The 19540-nt window shown below is 39.8% G+C and overlaps 2 protein-coding genes and 1 pseudogene across 3 annotated transcripts; 1 reads left to right on the forward strand and 2 right to left on the reverse strand.

Moving 5' to 3' along the window:
• The first annotated feature begins 2335 nt into the window (after positions 1-2335).
• On the forward strand, positions 2336-4378 carry LOC109216953. Of its 2 annotated transcripts, XM_019381178.1 has the most exons (3): positions 2336-3396; positions 3567-3644; positions 4071-4378. In XM_019381178.1, the coding sequence occupies exons 1-2, from the start codon at positions 2629-2631 to the stop codon at positions 3633-3635; spliced, it is 837 nt and encodes a 278-aa protein (XP_019236723.1). In that variant the 5' UTR covers positions 2336-2628; the 3' UTR covers positions 3636-3644; positions 4071-4378. The 2 variants fall into 2 exon arrangements, with proteins under 2 accessions (XP_019236723.1, XP_019236722.1); XM_019381177.1 differs by lacking the exon at positions 4071-4378 and having other exon boundaries at positions 3567-4024.
• A 665-nt stretch (positions 4379-5043) lies between these two features.
• LOC109216950 lies at positions 5044-5545 on the reverse strand (annotated as a pseudogene).
• Positions 5546-6588: 1043 nt separating this feature from the next.
• Positions 6589-8892, reverse strand: LOC109216951. Its single transcript, XM_019381174.1, has 5 exons — positions 8727-8892; positions 8489-8678; positions 7851-7990; positions 7416-7459; positions 6589-7314 (listed from the first exon to the last, which is right to left on the reverse strand). Exons 1-5 carry the CDS (start codon positions 8890-8892, stop codon positions 6589-6591), a joined length of 1266 nt encoding a protein of 421 aa, XP_019236719.1.
• Positions 8893-19540: the final 10648 nt, after the last annotated feature.

Here is a 19540-nt window from a genome sequence, read left to right on the forward strand (position 1 = left end):
ATTCCTCCGGATAAGGTATTATTCTTTCCACCCATGATTTAATATCATCAGTAAACTGGGGTGGGGAAGCCCTCGCTGCGAATAAAAAAAGGGGAAAAGCAAAGAAATCACAATGGCCGTATGGTCAAAAGCGCAAGCAGTCCTGAATTCTACAAGTAGAAATACTTACGTTCTGGATTCCATCTTTCTGGGAACCCTTCGGGATTCGACACCAGGTGCTCCGTCCTGATGTAGAAATATTTATGCCAAAAGCGGCGGTTGGTCTTGTCATCGGCTTTAACAACCAAGCCCCTTGTGCCACGACTTTTTAACTGCAGCATGGTACCCCTCAGGTAACCAGCGCTGAATAACTGTAAGAGGTGGTGGACCGAGACGCTGCACTCAGCCCTGGCCGCATAAGTAGTCATAATACAGCACACCTTGAAGGTGTAAGGAGTGAGCTGAGCCGGACACACATTGTAAAAACGGCAAAGCTCCTCCATCAGAGGGTAGATAGGAAGATTGTAACCGATCAAGAACGGGTACTCATAGAATGTGCAATACCCAGGCCGGTGCACATTGGCATAGTCCGTCCCGGCCGGAACCATTTTCACGTGGTCCGGAATATGGTCTAAGTGGGATTGTAATAAAACACTGTGCTCCCAGGGAAGGTCTGGGCTTTTAGTTGGAAAATCCCTGCGAACATACATCTCCTTCGGAAGGACATTGTCTACACTGAGAGGAACAAGGGCCTTCTCTGCCTTTTCCCCTTCACCACCGGAAGATGGCGGAACCCTAGACGGGGCATTATCTTTGGCCTTTTTACTACTCTGTCCACGTTTTGTCATGATTATACTACGTAAGAAACGAAGCACTGACGATAGGAAGTGTGGTTTCAACAGAAGTGGGAGAGTCCCTCACGAAATAACGGTTACAGGAAAGAAAGACAAAGGAGTAAATCTGAAAATGCTTTCCGAAGGTTTGAAAGTTGAATCAAATCGAACCTATCTCCTATTTATACGGATAAGTTACGCAGAAATCGAAGAGTCATGATTCAAAACGTGCGCGGGAAACCAAAATGTCACATCATCCTCTGAACCGCCTCGGGGCAAATATAATAATGACGCATACAGGCGATGACGTCATTCCAAAGACAAAGCCACGCGTCAGTGGCTCAACAACGTCATATATTTCACCTCATTCATATTGCCGCCCTTGGTCGAGGTCAAATTCTCCTAAGCCGAGGTTCGCATTTTCGCCCATCGAAGACGCCCACCGAATGCGTCTCCAACGAGCGGAGGGACTAACTGTATAGGGTCAAATTTGACCGTCAGCGTCTCTATGCCAGTGGGTACGCCCAGTGAGTGTGCGCCGACTGACGTAGTGGGTACGACTCGGACGTGGGGACAAAAGCGACATCGATTAGGACTCAGTGTCTTCACTAGGGAGACGTTACCTATCTTTGTAACTTTTTGATTATTTCGAGGAAGGTCTCTTATTATATAAAGGAGACCTTCACATTGTAAAGAGGAGGATTCTGGAAGAATACAACTCTCTCATTTTCTGACTTTCTCTCTCTATCTCTGCCTCAAACGAATATATTCTCTTGAGTTCATATTATCACTTTGCAATACTAGATCTACAACAATAACATCATCTCTACATCTCTAGGTCTATTATATTTGATTACGATTTACCCTTTTTTTTTTTTTTTTGATTGTTTTCTAGCTTACAAAGTATATTGTTAACTTTTGAGCCAAACAATTAGTATATATCATCTCTTATAGAAGCTTAACGTGTGTATCATTATTTTTTAAGAAATTTAATTTATTAAATAGTTTTAAAAAATTAAACTCAAAATATAAAAAAGTTTATCCTCTTTCCACTTGACTGTTTCAATTTAACGCTGTTACACTGTTACAACATTGTGTTATCATCAAATTCTCCAAGGTGAGCTGCTGAGGCGTCTGTAGCCTAATAGGTTGTCAAAAAAATTAAAATATTATTTCCTCCATTTTAATTTAAGTGAAACTTTTTTTCCTTTTCTGTTGGAAAAGTACAATACTTTCTAAATTTGAAAGTAAATAATTTATATTTTTTATTTTATCTGAGAAGCTTTTATAATCATATAATGTTATGACATATATAAAGTCACAAAATTTAAAAATTTATAACTATATAAATTTTATAATATATTTAAGACCACAACAAGTGCTAAAAATATTTTTGCATTTTATAAACTGAAATGGACGGAATGATAATAACGGAAAATGCTAAATATTCTGGACGACGTCGTATATTGGAAAACCCTGGAAATAAAAATAGAAGACGTCACTCCACCGCGCACTTTAGCACCTACGATTTCAGAACCCCAACGTTAAAATCGCCTTCTCTCTCTCCTCCTCTGGCTGCCTATATAAACTTTACGTTCCCGGCGATTTCACGTAAACTCATCTAAACAAAATACACAAACCAAAAAAAAAAAGGGCAAAAGCTTGAAAAAGATTACAAGAATATGAAACCCATTTGCTCTCTCCCTCTCTGATATAATTTTCCTATTAATTGTTGTTGATCAATTGAGCAAAGTGAAAGAAAGGTTAAAGAACGGAGCTTTGAGTCTTAGCTATTTGAATTGTCTTCAGACTTTTAATGGCGATGGGACCAGAAAGATCAAAGCCTTTACATAATTTCACCTTACCATGTGGGCTTAAGTGGGGGAACCAGAAGTTCTTGAGGTGCGCTAAGGTAGATTCCGACGGAGAAATCTCTACCGTTAATCGCAGGTCATATGAGAAAGAATCGATCGGACGTCGGAGGGAATCGGAGGCGGCGGAACGGCACCGGTTAAATGATCGATTCACTCGAAAATTCAGGTCGGTAAATGCCGGCGATAGTGGAGAGGGAATCGGAGCTATGAGAGAGAAGCTTATGTTTGATCTTCAAACAGAAGCTGACAAGATGAAAGACGCGATTTTCAAAGAAGGTTTGGATGAGCAACCGGAGAAGGAAGTATCGCCGGCGCCGGCGAAAACTGTGACGGCGGGTGCAGCTGATGTCGTCGACTTATCCAGGCCGTGGAACTTAAGGACTCGCCGAGCGGCTTCTAAAGAACCTAACGGATTCATTACCGGCGCCGTCGCCGGTTCCGGTGGATCGAAAGGAGGGTTGAAGATTGAGGTTAACAGAACTAATGCTTCGTCGCCGTTAAGGACGGAGAACAAATCTCCGATACCTCGAAGTGGTTTTGCCGGTGGAGCGACGGTCGGAGCTTCTACCAGCGGCGAAAAGAGAGAGAGGGTGAAGTTCTCGGTTCCCCTTTCGCGAAAGGAGATCGAGGAAGATTTCATGGATATGGTGGGACATAGACCCCCTCGTAGACCCAAGAAACGAGCTAAATTTGTTCAAAAGAATTTGGACGTAAGTGAAATTTTCTCTTTGATTTATGATAGTCTGAGCTTAATGAATATAGAGATTTATACGGCCGATCACAACTAGTTAGGATTGAGGCAGAGTTGTTTTGTTCTTGCTGTTTTTGTTGATGATCTTTTTAATATACAGTGTAATGTGAAATTGATGTTTGGTTGCAGACGTTATTTCCAGGGTTGTGGTTGACGGAAATTACAGCTGATTTATACAAAGTGCCTGATGATCAGTAGATTAAAAAGGTAAAGATTCATCATTTTGTTCTTTGAAGACTAGTCGGGATTCAGATTTGTATATCAAGATTCAAGAATGATTTCTACAGATGGAAGTGTGTTTTGCATCAAAAGATGGTAACTTTGTGATAGATCAACTAGCTCGTATAGAATATAGAACACAACCTGAATTTGGGAATTCGATGAAATCGTTGAATTTCCTCAGACAACAAAATTGGTGTTTGAAAAAAAAGCAGAACATTTAGCTGCTCTGGGGATGCAATTTTGTTTAATTGATTCAATTTGTTCATAATCTTCTTTGTTAATGCTCATTGGATAAGTATAATATAGTACTGATGTTGTCAATTGTTCACAATGTTATTGTTTCCAAATGCATTCATTACTTACTGCCTTGTTCTTCTCTGTAAATTCAACTGTTTGTATTTCTCATGACAGTGGTTGCTTGGTTTCTTCTTGTCTGATATCAAACACAAATTTTTCTCTATCCGGCATGGTCTTTCTGAAAGTCCAAACTGCTCTCGAGATACTAGTGAAGCTCTTTGATCAGAATTTTTTGAGTTGAAGGGCGAGTTGAGATGATTTTTCTGAAAGCGCCAAGCTCGCCACTTCCTATATATAAGATTATATTCTAGTGCTGCTTTTTGAGAGATTTCTGAAATGCAACTGAAACCTGCAACACTAGAGCCTGTGTTTTTAGCTGAGGTTCTTAGTAAAATGTATATCCAGTTGGTGATTTCACGGCTCTTGCATTTGGTTTCATCTTTCTCCTTGCATTTTCTTTTGATAATAAGTAGATGAAGCATGTTCAAGCTCAATTCCCACCTCCCATTGTTTTCCTGTGAAATCATTCTTGAATTTATTATTGCTATCTCTGAAGATCTAGTGTACATACCTTGAGGTTGGTCGGGAAAAGGTCCAAATTTGTCCATGTGCTATTTGAAATTGCTCAATTTTTTCATCTGTTACACATTTGGTTCATTCATGCCGTTATATAGCATATTATCATCTCGTATTTGCCTTTGTCATTAAGGGAGCTGTGGCGTGAAACGAATGAACTCCATGTATCCAAATTAATTTTCCTTCCTCTAGGAGTTAAAGGGCAAAAGGGGACTTTCTCATAACGGAAAAGGGTCTGATATATCCTTGTACTATGTTAAATTGTTTAAAATTGTTCCCCGTTATACTATTGGGCCATAAAAGTCCCTACCGTCCAACTATCCTAACAAATCTGCCCTTACTTTGACGGAAGTGCCACGTGGCATCCATCCTTGCCTCTTTTTAAATCTGGGCACATAATAGACGACCTGCTCCAACTATACCCACTAACCCATAACCCATTTATAAACCAAATAATACCCCAAAGCCACTGACCAACAATTTATAACCCAAATTAAACCCCAACCCTAATTTATAATGATGGAGATAGCATTGCTTGGAAATCATATCCCATTTTCTTATTGTCCAAACAGTCACGGACTTTCACGAGATAAGGGTTTTTCTTCTCGTCGTAGAAGAAGAACTCAGTGTTCAAATAATCTGGCTTGTTGATGTCCTTGCGTTTTCCTCCTAATGTCTTCCATATTGTCCATATGCGATCTACATTTGCATGGTGGCTATAGAAAGCAGGATCCTTACCAGCTGAATAGAAATTTCCCATATCCTCACCATTTTTACAGTTATTCTCATTAGGCTTACTACCAACCCAAATGTGGACAGGAGTATGAGGGATGTTTTCAATAGCTCCCTGACCTGGTTTGGGTCCAACTTCCGTACAATATGGCTTACCAAAAAGAGTTGTGGACATGGTGAATTGGTAATCATTTGACGATACATTAGAGTAAGGTTATTACTCATCATTTGTAAGTCAATTCCTTTCACGTCTTGACCAAAATGACCAAGGTCCATGATTATAAATTAGGGTTGGGGTTTAATTTGGATTATAAATCGTTGGTCAGTGGCTTTAGGGTATTATTTGGTTTATAAATGGGTTATGGGTTGGTTGGTATAGTTGGAGCGGGTCGTCTCTTATGTGCCCAGATTTAAAAAGAGGCAAGGATGGATGCCACGTGGCACTTCCGTCAAAGTAAGGGCAGATTTGTTAGGATAGTTGGACGGTAGGGACTTTTATGGCCCAATAGTATAACGGGGGATAATTTTAAATAATTTACCATAGTACAAGGATATATCAGACCCTTTTCCGTTCTCATAATGGAGCCCAAAAGTTTAACGAAGACCAAAATTACTCAATTCCGAATAGTATGAAGGGCAAAAAACAATGAATAGTATAAAGCGCAAATTTGAACCTTTTGCAGGTTGATCTCATATACAATACATCCCCGAATGATGATCTATTAGCTAGTATAAGACAAGGAGCCCGTTTGGATTAGTATAAGACAAGGAGCCCGTTTGGATTAGCTGGAAAAAAGTAGCTTCAGCTTTTAAGTGCTGAAACTTGTTTTATAAATAAGCAATTATCTGTTTGGATAAAAGTGCTGAAACTTAAAAAAAGCTGTTGAAGTGTTTGGTAACCAAGTGCTGGTAAGAACTTTTTTCTCTTAAAAAGACATAAATATCCTTAAAGCTGTTAACATTATAAAGGAGTTGATTACTACAATATATTTGATTTATAATTAATGCAAATAAAAAATAATCTATATTTTAATTTATTTTCAATTTAAATGATTACTTAAGATAGTTTTTACAAATATAATTCTTGAATGCTCATTTTTAGCTTGTAAAGAAGAGGAAAGAAAAATAATTTGTTCCTCTAACTAATAAAGATTCAGAATATAAAATCAATGCATCAAATTTCCAGAACACTGATTTCTCAAATTCTATAGAAAGTTAGGTCATTATATGCATATTTCAAGAGAACGAAACAAAATAACATTTCTCAATTGGAATGTAAGATAATAAATATTAATGTTTTAAAAGATTCATACAACTACAAGTATCAAGCTTCACAAATTTCATTCGCAATCAAATCGCGAAGACCCATCCAAACAAGATCACTTTGCTCTTCCACATTTTCCGCATTTATATTGTTATTAGCTCTCAAAGATGTACCAACATCAGGATCAACAGATGGAACATATCTCTCATTCTCAGCTGCTCGGAATGCATCATCCATATTGCATTTCTTTCTAATATAGTTATGAATGGCCATAGAAGCAAGTACGATGTCTCTTTGAGTGTCAATGTTATAGAAAGGCATGTCTCGCAAAATAGACCATCTTGCTTTCCAAACCCCAAATGTGCGCTCTACAATACTTCTAGAAGAAGAATGCAAATAGTTAAATTTTTCAATTCGCCCTCTTGGTTCTCTCAATTGTCTTGTTACACCGCGGCGGAATTGTGCTAGGTGATATCTCACATTATCTCCTCCTTTGTATGGAGCCATATATCCCTTCATGTGCGGATATCCTACATCAACTAGATAATACTTATTTCCAATTGGACGTGGAAAGTTGAGTTCTGGTCTACGAAGGGCCTCACCAAATATACGACTATCATGGGCTGCTCCTTCCCACCCAGCCCATGCAAATGTAAAACACATATTAAAATCTACCACAGCAAGAATATTTTGAGTCGGATAACCTTTACGTGCAATATATGGTATCTCTTGACCTTGTGGTAACCTTGCTTTAACATGTGTGCCATCCAGTGCTCCCATACAATCCTACATAAATTTACAAGTACAAATATAACTTAAGTTAGTAATACTTATAAAAGTTAAGTTATAAGTTTAATAAAAAATAATTATGTAAAAATATTTCTTACTCTAAAGAAAGGGAGATATCGACCATTACATGGCTTGTGAGCTCCTGCACCATCATTATAATTTTGATGTGGTCTAATTATATCTCTTGAAAGCTCACAAATGGCCATCAAAACACTATGGAAGTGTCTATGAATTGTTTCTCCCGAATGTTGAAAGATTTTCTGTATCAATCGATTTCCAGCTTCATATGCACAAGTCATTAAGAACATGCCTAACATCTCGTGTATAGACATTCCACGTGTGGGTTTAAGCCTATACTTTTCAGTTAAGTCATTCGATAGATCAATAAACACCGACTTCCTCAGTCGAAATTTTCATAACAACGAGTCTCGTTTCCTCTTAATATCTCTTGAATAAATACATTTCCAGAGCGACTAGATGTACGACAAGTTCCTTGCATAAGTATTTTTTGTAATACATCAAACTCAATTTACCTGCTATTTGATATAAAGCCGTCCATTCCTTCTCATCTTTCTCCCTCTGTATTTCCTCCAGTTCTTCTTCATCTTCATCGTCTGGCGAATAACTTGGATAAGGATTTACTATGTCACTAGAGTTCGAACTCTTCATTTTACTGAAAATGAAAACATAAAGTTAACTGAAGCTTTACAAACATAAAGTAAAAGGGAAGCTAACTAAAAGCTAATTGAAGTTACTGAAGCATTATTGAAGCTTTACAAACATGATGTTAACTGAAGCTTAACAATAGTAAGCTTAACCGAAGCTTAACAATAGAAGCTCAACAAACAGAAGCTTTAATTTAATAAAAGTTTAGTGATACAATCACAACGTCTAAACAAGAAGAAATATATAAAGTTTCCACATAAAACCATAATAACGTTTACACATACAATCACAATATTCGAACAAGGAATAATAGAAATTTCCAACCACAACGATACAGTATCCATTTTTCTTGAGGTATAACTGATAGTTAAACTCCAACCAAGACTTGCGAGCTTCATCAGTAGGCATCCCCAAAAATATCTGTCGGTTATTTTTCTTGCGGAACATATTCATAGTAAAACTGTAAATTTTACTCCCAGCTAGAATATCAGAAATTTATTCCAACGTGCCAATACACTTCTCGATGGATGTGTCATTAACTGCAAGAGATGTAGCAGTGCTTTTGCTAGACATAAACTCTATGAAAGAATGTATATCCTCTTTTATTAATATTGCAGCTGTTTTTTTCTTACTCTTTCTTACTTGACTACTGGTGCTAACACCATCAGTTGATTTTTGTCTTTTTAGTGATGGCTCTGTAAACATAACAAAATTTATATTTTGTAGATCATCGCTTTAATCACTCATTTCATTATTAAGATGAGTAAAGTGTTCTTTGTCACAATCATCAATAACATTTATTCCTTCTTCATCAAAATTAAGTCCAATGCCGGACGATTGTTCTTGATTTGCTGCACGTGCTCTTTCTCCTGTGACAACAAAATCAGTAAACAGTGCATCGTAAACCATATGAGCGAAAGATATTTGTTCCTAAATTTCTTATATTTTGCATTCTCCTATAAAAAGAGAAAATCGAAACTATTTTAATCAAACTAATAAAATTAACAATGACAAAAATAAGAATTACACATATAATAATGTGAGAGATGTACCTTAATTTTTTGCTCCCACCAATCATCATCTGTCATAATTGTATTTTTTTTGGCATCCCATCCTAAACTTGTCTCCCCTCTCATCAACTGCTTAAAAAGTGTCCGTTCGCCTTTCATGTAATCCCAATGATTTTTCATTTTTTTTATCATAGTCGTTTCCCGTCTTCTTACAAAACTCGTCAATAATATTTTTTCACCCATCTTTATTTAAGTAAGTGTTTGCTCTATTTCCTTTTCTAACCTCTTGCTCACTAACTCAAGAAATATAATATGTGTATCATCGTCCCACTTAGCATTGTCTGGCATGATTGAATGTAAATAATCTGAAGAAAGTAGAAAAACCAAGAAGCTAAGACTGAAGTTGCATAAAGAGAGCCTAAAAGAGCCTTGTGTTTGACAGAAAGAATGCCTTTAGGTGTTTGCTTTGAGGCTTCGTAAAGGAATTATTCGCAACTCTCAAGCAAGAATATGATACATGTCAAGTTTCTTTTAAATACAGCTACATATTTATGTAGGTGTAAGTTAAATAGTACTACTTTGAACTAGCTTATTCCAGTACAAAAAGCTATCCTCTGGCTTCTTGTCACGACCCGGATTTCTCACTCTCGGGAGTCGTGATGGCGCCTACTAATGAGAGCTAGGCAAGCCAACCCTTAATTACCTTTGCCATTAACCAATTTACCTCTTTTAGCAATTATCAGTGATATCATGAAAACAGCGGAAAAAAAATATATAAGCGGAAGTCTTAAATTAAAGAATCTGAACAACAATGCGGAAAATCAACATAAACCTCTACCCAAGAACTGGTGTCACATACTCACAAACTACTAAGAGTGCTAAATACAACCGTTTGAAGAAAATATGACTATTTGTCTTGAAATACATGAGATAACAGACTGAAATAAAAGACAGAAGAGACGTCGGGCCTGCGGACGCCTGCAAGGCTACCTCGGTGTCTCGCTGGACTGAAGGCTAACTCCCGCGCTACTGCAGCTGCTGCCCAACACCTGGATCTGTGCAAAGAGCACAGAGTGTAGTATCAGCACAACCGACCCCATGTGCTGGTAAGTGCCTAGCCTAACCCCGACGAAGTAGTGACGAGGCTAAACCGGACTACCACATAAACCTGTGCAGTTATATATACATATACAGCAGAATCGAAATACAGAGACAAGTAATCAATATGGGAAGGGGGAGCATTCTAGGGGAAACAACAATTTCAAGTAAAAGTCGTCCAGCAACGAAGGAATTAACACAATTCAGACATTAATAAAGAGACAGAAAGCAACAAGTGCACGGCATCACCCTTCATGCTTTTACTCTCATCCTCACCAAGCAATGATATAATAAAATATGCACGGCATCACCCTTCGTGCTTTTACTCTCATCCTCACCAAGCAATGATATAATAAAATGTGCACGGCATCACCTTTCGTACTTTTACTCTCATCCTCACCAAGCAATGATATAATAAAATGTGCACGGCATCACCCTTCGTGCTTTTAGTCTCTTTCCTCACATATAATCAATAGAATCGGCACGGAATGGTACATCGTGCGGCACGGCATCACCCTTCGTGCTTTACTCTCTTTCCTCACCATAAGCAAACAATGCACGGCATCACCCTTCGTGCTTTACACTCTTTCCTCACAATAAACAAACAATGCACGGCATCACCCTTCGTGCTTTAACACTCTTCCTCACCCAAACAACAATCACAAACAAGGGGCAAGAGAATATACAGAATAATAAAAGAAATCCCGGCAAGGGAACACAATTGAACAATTAAATCCCGGCAAGTACAACATCAATAATATCAACATCCCGGCAAGGGAAAATAATCAATAAACAACAATATCCCGGCAAGGGAACAATTTAAATATTCTTTCTCTTCCTTTCACTTTTATTTCATATCTCACTTTACCACTTGAGCCAATGATCCAAAGGGTTCAACCATTTCATTGATGTTCACAATTGAAATATAACTCGAGCCAATGCTCCTCGTTGTTCATAGGTCACAATTTCCTTTCACAACAAGTAGGAATCATCACCAAGGCAAGGGAAATACAATGAAACCAAGATATTCACAATTTAAAGACCCACGGTCATGCTAGACACCAACGTATAGATACTCGTCACCATGCCTATACGTCGTACTCAACAAGAAGCAATTTGCAAATAAGACTCAACTCCTAGTCCCTCAAGCTAGGGTTAAACCAAACACTTACCTCAAACTTCCACGGCCAAATCAATCCTCAACAACCGCTTTCCCTCTCGAATTCGGCTCCAAATCAATCAAATCTATACAATAATGATGTCATAACATCAATACATGCTAAACAAATCAAGCCCAATGCCTAATTATAGATTTCCAAGCTTTCTTCCCAAAATTCCAAAAATTGACCTCGGGCCCGCTTGGTCAAAACATGAGGTTCCGACCAAAATCAAATCCCCCATTCACCCACGAGCCCGAATATATAATTTATTTTCAAACTCGACCCCAAAACGAGGTCTAAATCAAGAAAAATCAAAAAGCCCTAACCCTATCCATTTCTCTAATTTCTACCCTTAGTTACATATTTTAGGCTTAGGAATTCATTAGATATTGATGAAAAATGAAGGAAACGAGTTAAGGATAACAAACCTACGAAGTTTTGGTGAAAGAAAGCTTCAATGGACGCCTAAGGACCTTGGAGAAGAAGGAGTTCGTGAAAACTTAATGAAATCCCATCACTGTTCTGTTTTGGAAATTTTTAAATAACTGGGCAAAATTGCCCTTCGCGTTCGCGACAAGCTGGTCGCGTTCGCGAAGGGTAGCACTGACAGGCCATCGCGATCGCGAGACGAGTATCGCGAACGCGGAGAAGAAATACTGGGGTCCAGAAATTTGGTCTATGCGAACACGTGGAACTTCACGCGAACGCGATGAAGAAGTTCCGATAAGCTACGCGATCGCAAGGGTACGAGCGCGAACGCGAAGAGGAAAGAAGGATAAGTCCCCCAGGGCTAGATAACTCTATGCAAACGCGAGGGCAGGGGTGCAAACGCGATGAAGGAAAAACTTAGAGCTTCGCGAACGCGGAAGAGGCGTCGCGAACGCGAAGAACAAACGGGACCTGCAACAGCTGAAGCAAATCTGCTATTTTTCTAAGTTTGAAACCACTCGGAAACACCTCTGAAACACTCCCGAGCCCTCGGGGCTCCTAACCAATCACATGCACTAACTCAACAACATCCTACGAACTTAACCGTGCGATCAAATCGCCAAAATAACATCAAAAACAACGAATCAAACCTCAAAATCACTAGTTTTTCCTCAAAATTCATTAACTTTCAAATTTAGAACTTAAAGTCCGAAACACATCAAACGACGTCCGATTTCAACCAAACTTTACAGAAACATCTTAAATCACAAATAAGACCTGTACCGGGCGCCGGAACCAAAATACGGGCCCGATACCAACATGTTCTAATCAATTTTCGTTTCAATTTTCCTTAATAATTTTAGAAAAACAATTTTACTCAAAAATTCATTTCTCGGGCTTGGGACCTCGGAATTCGATTCCGGGCATACGCCCAGGTCCCATATTTTCCTACAGACCCTCCGGGACTATCAAATTACGGGTCCGAGTTCGTTTACTTAAAATATTGACCGAAGTCAAATTTATTCATTTAAATACCCAAATTTAGCATTTTTCACACAATTTCACATTTAAGCTTTCCGGCTACGCGCCCGGACTATACACGCAAAACGAGACGACTATAAATGAGATTTTTTTAAGGCCTCGAAAGCACAGAATGGGTAAGAAAATAGGTGATGACCCTTTGGGTCGTCACACTTCTAGTATTACAACGATCTCCCACAATAAAGGGCTTCAGCAAGATAATACTTATTTACAAAATCAGATCACTTAAAAGGAAAGCTAATTACAAGTAAATATATATATATAATAGTAGTATTAATTGGTAACATAGAATAAATGGTAAGTGATCTATTATAACATGTTAAATCACACTGATGATGCCAAATTATATCACTTAAAGATTTTATTGTTATTTTTTGCTCAATGATATGAGCGAACATCAGGACGTATAATTTTAACAAATATGAACAAATCAAGAAGTTTCATATGCCTGTTGTTAAAGCATGAACATGGATCATGTACTATACTTATATAATATATACTTGTCCTGAGTAATTAACATTTGCAAAATATGTATTCCATAAAAGAAAAAGAAAAAAGAAGCAAAGACTCATTCAAGTTCTCTTTAACCAATAGTCTCTGGTGACCTCTCTAGAATTTGGTCCTCTTCCTTTGCGCTTTGCAGACATAATAAGAAGATAAAAAAAATAGCACAAATAGGAAAACAAACAAACAAAAGAGAATTCACTTTATCAATCTATAGTGAGTGGAGAAATGTACTGGCCATGTAATGTTAACAAGATGAATATATATCTCTGTTATACTGTACCAAAAGAAATAAAAAGAAGTTTACAAACATAGAAACCGTACGATTAAACTTACTAGGAATTGAAATTCAACAGGAAGATAACTTACTGGACTGAAGAGGCTTTCAAATTGGAGCTAAAGTTAGGGAGAGTTATGGAAGAAGAGGAAGAAGAAAGCAGAGGCGCTGTGAACAATGGAGAAAAGAAAGAGACCGTATGTTTTAGGTTTTCTACTGAGGGGTAATTTTGGGATTAAGAAATATTATAAGGAATAAGAATGTAATATCCTTGGTCAAAGCAATATGGCTTTTAAGCCAATTTCAAAAAAGTTGGGTTTACCCAACTTGTTGGTTTTGACTTTTTTTAAGCAGATTTTAACTTTTTTAAGCCCTTTTTTGGTTGCCAAACACTTTTAAAAGTTAAAAAGTACTTAAAAGCTGGTTTGACCAGCTTTTAAGCCCATCCAAACAGGCTCAAGATATTGGCAAAGGTTTGGTACTCAAAAGCCAAAAAAAAATTCCAAGTCTAAACCTTTAGAAGGGATCTACTCTGTTTGGAAAAACTCTTAAGATTAGATTTTTAACATGGCAGAATGGCCTAAATGGCACCTACTTCACTTCACTTATTTTCATCCAGACGCTTTAACTTGATCAAAGCCTATTATTTAAACCCCTCTGACCGTTGACCAAGCACATGTAGCAAAATAATGGTTGAGCTGGACAAAGTGAGTATAATTCACGCGGATAATGAGCGTGAATATGAACATTTTGAACCAGAAATAATTAAAATAAGAAGAAAAAATCATTAAAATAAGAATGAATAATAATTGTAGCAAAAATCTGAGACTGTGATGATAATTTTTTCTTCTGTCTCTGAGCAAATTGATTAGGGCAAGGGACCAATCGGAGCGGTAACTTGGCGGGGCGACCCGGACGGTGACAACTTGCAACCGGTGTTTGCAGCCATGCCGGTGTCTCCAATCTCTTGCCTTGTCTTCAATATTATAGATCTGAGCCTCAATTGGAAGGTTGTTTTCTTAAGTGCAAACCTACAGGCTCTTTTCTGTTAAACTTTGAAATTCGGAGGTGAAAACCAATGGTTGGCAAAGTAAAATGTTCGCTTATGGTGGAGAAATAGTTCTTATCAAAAGTGTGCTTCAATCCATGCCTACCTACTCTTACTGCTATCGACCCTCCTAAAGCTTCCATTAATTTATTGGAAAGGCATTTTGCTAGGTTTTTTTGAGGCTCTAATGCTGATAAAGCTAAATATCACTGGAGGTCTTGGAAGAACCAATCTCTTGCCTTGTCTTCAATATTATAGATCTGAGCCTCAATTGGAACATCCCTTGTTCCTCCATTGATTTCCCTCCATTTTCAATCTCTGTTCCGCCATTGATTTTTCTCCATTTTCAGAAAAAAAAAACAACAGCCCTTGTTTATGGCAAAAGCAGAAGCAGACAGGATTTAAGTGGGCTTTGGACATAAAAATCCCGGCAACGATGATGGAGAAGAGAGGAGAGATAGAAGTGGTTCATACTCTCTAAGACCTAACTAAGCGGGTAAGAGTAAAATGAGGGAAAAATTTGGGTTTGGGGGGACAATAATGATTTTCCGTTTTATTTTTCTACGTGGCCATAATAAATGGCTTGGAGCTACGTGGTTTAATTTTCTTGACATGGCGTCCTACATGTAGGAGATTCTATTACAAGCACTGACGGCCTCGTGTCATAAGCGTTTATATACACGGTTTGAAGGAGTGTAAGTGTTCAATTGGCAAATTGTTAAGTTTGGGGACCGGCATGACAAAGTGGGACAAGTATAGGTTCCATTTAGGTCATTCTGCCTTTTAACATCCCAAAACCGTAATTCTTTTGATTGAATAATGGAGAATCAAACACTTTTTGTCAAACAAGGGATCAAAACTAAGTTTACATCAAAAAAATTAAATCCAATCTTGTAATGTTCATGTTTACCCTAAAATTCGAGTAATAATTAAACTTATATTGTGGTTTTAAAGATATGTGATTCAATCCAATACCAATTGATAAACAAGGTATTAAATACATAAATTAGAGGATAAACTCATGCGAATCAAACCAATGTGCAAACCAAATCTCGACCTCGACCTATGATAGTCTCGAGGTACGATAATAGGAATAGCAAATGATAAAGCAACTCTGATGAACATTAAGTGGAATAGCAAGAAAGTAAAGAACGTGTATTTTCTTATCAGTGAACAATGATCATTACAAATGGATGGGATCCCCCTTTATATAATAGGGAAGTCCTAAATAAGGTACACTTATAATTATAGTAGAAAATCATATTTGACAACTGATTAACCACTGAAGACCAATCCATTCCGAAATTTACGCCATAATCTCTGGTCCGTTGCGGGTATCTCGCTCTTTGCATTACCGAATCATACCGGCATCATATCGAAGTATGCCTTCTTCTAACCTCGGTAAGTGATATCGACCTTGACCTTGGAAAGGAACTTCTTCCCCGAGCTCGACGTCCTGTTCTTCCGACATGGTATCACTTTTTCTATCGAAGGACAAAATCGGGTAGCCCGATTTCCACCGTATACAGATAGTCCCCTCGTTTCTTAGAATAAAATGATGAGAAACGACTTGAGCCTCAATTTTCTAGAGACCTCGAGAATGACATCATCTTCGTGACGTAAGAGGTCGAGGTGACCGAAACATCCCGTTGGTACAGTTCCCCAAACCATTAATGCTTTCCAGTGATGGTCGTCCACTAGCGCCACCGAACCGTAGCCGTGAGCCTATAAATACCGACTTCCTAGTTGAATCAAAACTTTACTTCCACCCTCACCAAGATTTCTAAGTCTCTTCCTCTCTCCATATCTTCTCTTTCACCACCCGTTGAGTCAATTCCGTTAGTACCAAAACACTAATTTTCATCTCTTTTCGCTTCCTTCTATCTAAATCAATGACGAAAACCTCCAAGACCATTCCACAAAAATAGAAAGCTTCTTCTTCTTCCCGTTCGGCCGGTGATAAAACACCGGTGGAACCGCTCCCTCACGAGTATATTCCTGGCCCTTGCGTCCTAAAGTCCGACTTCAAAGTCGAGAACTCTCCATCGATCCCTGGCCGATGTGAGCATGTGTCGAGATACATTTGCTCGATAACGGCGAAATATCTCGAGGCTGTGAAGAGAGATTATGGCTGGGGGGCCGAGGTCGTGGTACAGATCCCCGATCCCGAAGAGAGCATTATCACTCATGTGGAGGGGTTCTTAAGTGACTCTACTTACCCCTTCACGCTGGGTCCTATTGACCCAGTTATTATTGACTTTTGCAAGAGGTACTAGGTCATCCTTGGCTAGGTTCACCCCTCATTTTGGCGTATAGTGATCATGCTCCGTTTCTTTTCCAGTAAGGCCAAGGGGCTGGAGTTCACCCTCAATCACCTGATACGGTTATATCGACCTCGACTTTTCCAAGGGTTGATCAAGCTCCAACGCCGAGAGACGAAGGCCTTTTTTGCGACCAACAATGAGGATAAAGATCGGGGTTGGATGGTCCAGTTCGTGCGGGTTAGGACCTGCGACCTCATCCCAGAGAAGTGGAACCCCGAACTAAGTGATGTTTTTTATCCATTAGTCTTCGTACTCCATATTTTGCTTTATGTAATGCCTTCATCTATTTCGCAGCGGTTGCTTGGATGCCTCACGCGGTCACCGACCTCGAAGACTGGGTTCGGAAGTTGGCCGAGACTTCCTCCCATGCCGAGCGCTGCAGGCGTGACTTGGCAAGGGGCAGATGGGAAGCCAAACATCATGGTAAGTTTATTCTGTAAGCTTTCGGTGTCATCCCCCTCTTTTTTTTTTGTAACGTTTCTCTTTATTTATACTTGACTTTCTTTTACGCAGATATTGGAGATGTCGCCAAAGTAAGGCTGGCCCCGCCAGGGGAAGAGATCGAGTCCCCGGCCCCGAAGTCGGGGAAAGATAATAAGAGGAAGAGGGTCTCAGAGTCCGAGGATCCTCAACCTACAAGGGCTCCAGTTCGAAGACGCGGGAGAAATCTCATCCCTGTGACTATAGAGTCGGCCAGCCAGTTGGGAGAAGAATAAGATGAAGATGAGGGTGACGACTCGGCGCTAGTAGTTTGAGCAAGGAAGCCGGCCGAGGTCGTCAAGCCTTCCAAGTCGGAGCCGATTGTCGAGACCCTGCCTCGTGATGAGGAGGCTTCGAAGAAAGATTCGGGCAGAGTCCCCAAATCGCCCGAGGTTGAGATTATCCCTCGGGCATCAACAAGCATGCCATAGGGGGCCGATTCCGGGACCCCCAGGGCTGATCAGAGCGCTCCGAGCGATTCGCTCGGGGCCATGAAAATAGGTCACCCTCCCTCTATACCGGCCTTTTCCGAGGAGGACATAAGGGATGCTCGTGCTCTACAGATCCATGACATAAGTGGAGCCCCCAGTAAAGAGGATCCCTTCCGGGATTGCTTTACCGGGGTTGATGATGCCGCCGACCTCAACGATGCATCCACCCTTTTTGAAGAGGCTCAACACCTTTTATCTCGAGTAAATACTAATTCCCATTGTTGCAATTTTCTTTTCCTTCTTCTCCCTTTATCCTAACTTATCTCTTTCTTTTTGCATAAGCTTTCACCAAGTTTAGGCCGACCTGAGCCAATGCGAGGCCGAGCTCTAAAAGACCTCGGAGGAGAGGAATGCTTTGAAGCTCCTTTGCGGTCAAAAGGAGGAGGAGCTCAGGGACCTTCGAGCAGACTTGGCCCAGGCTCGTAAAGAAGAGGCCGAGCTAGACGAGCAGGCAACTACCATTTTGAAAGAGTACGGTCTCGACCCAACTCTGGAGGGTAATACTTCAATATCTCAGTTGCAGCAAAAGCTGGAAAGGATCGAGCTACTCAGTAGGGAAGTCGATCAAGTCAAAGCTGACTGTGATCGGCAGAAGGAGAACATGGACTGCCCTGCTACGGAGAAAGAGGCTGCCTTGGCCAAACTGTTATTGGCCGAGGTTCAACTTCGGGTCGTTAAAGAGAACAACTCAGCCCAGGCCAAAAGGATCGAGGAACTTGAAGCTGGGCTTGCTGAGTCCAACGCGGAGGTCGAGAAGACGAAGATCGCGGCTGACAAGTCCATTGCCGTCTACCCGACCAACATCAAGGCTGCTCAAACGCAGCTGAGGGAGGATTCCGATCAAGATCGACGGAGCAATGACTTGGCAAAGTGTCAATCCCGGAGGGAGACCCTCGAGGGAATCCACGCTCGAGGTTTTGACCTCTCGAAAGAGATAGCTCAAGCTAAGGCGCTTGAAGCTGATGCCAGGTTTCTTGTTTCCTCCGATGATGATGAAGGCAGCCAAGGCGGGTCCGATAATGATGAGGGGCCTGAAGAAGAAGCTGCCCCCGAGGGAGAAACCAGCCCCGGACATAGTTAGGATTTTATTTTTCCTTTTCTTTGTAAGACCCATGTCGGTCCTTTGTACATATTTTTGCCCATATATATATAAAGAAACTTTCCCCTTTGAATGTCTTCGATCATGTTCCTTGCCTTGTAAAATTTTAGCACGATCTTATGCCTTGAACGGCGCCTTCGAGGCTTTGGTTTTGGGTGGCTTCCTCGAAGTTACCACAGTTGAGTTAGAATAAGGTTTGAACTTGAGGCATATGCCCTTTAGGGTTTGTGTTGGATAATGGTGAGTCCCCGAGCCATAGTCAAGTCATTCTTTATTTGGGCTCGGGATAGTAGAACCCTTGGGTTCGGATGGAGTGAGAACATGGTCTCGAACTCTAAGTGTATTGGCCCCTAGGCTCTTTAGATCGGGCCGATATGGCCTCTAAAAGATGTTTATTATTCCCCTCTTTCGGCTTAAAATACTTAGTAAAAATTTCTTTATGCCTTAGCATGTATTTTTTACCCATTGGGTTTTTTTGAGGGTTCGATGTCGATTGAAACCCCTCTGCTTTTTGTGCCTTAGCATGTTTGTGTTAAGATAATTTGTTACCTCTTATGGTTTTTTGAGGGCTGATTTTATCGAAGCCCTTTTGATTA

This window comes from Nicotiana attenuata, unplaced genomic scaffold, assembly GCF_001879085.1.
Source record: "Nicotiana attenuata strain UT unplaced genomic scaffold, NIATTr2, whole genome shotgun sequence".
NCBI classification, from domain to species: domain Eukaryota; kingdom Viridiplantae; phylum Streptophyta; class Magnoliopsida; order Solanales; family Solanaceae; genus Nicotiana; species Nicotiana attenuata.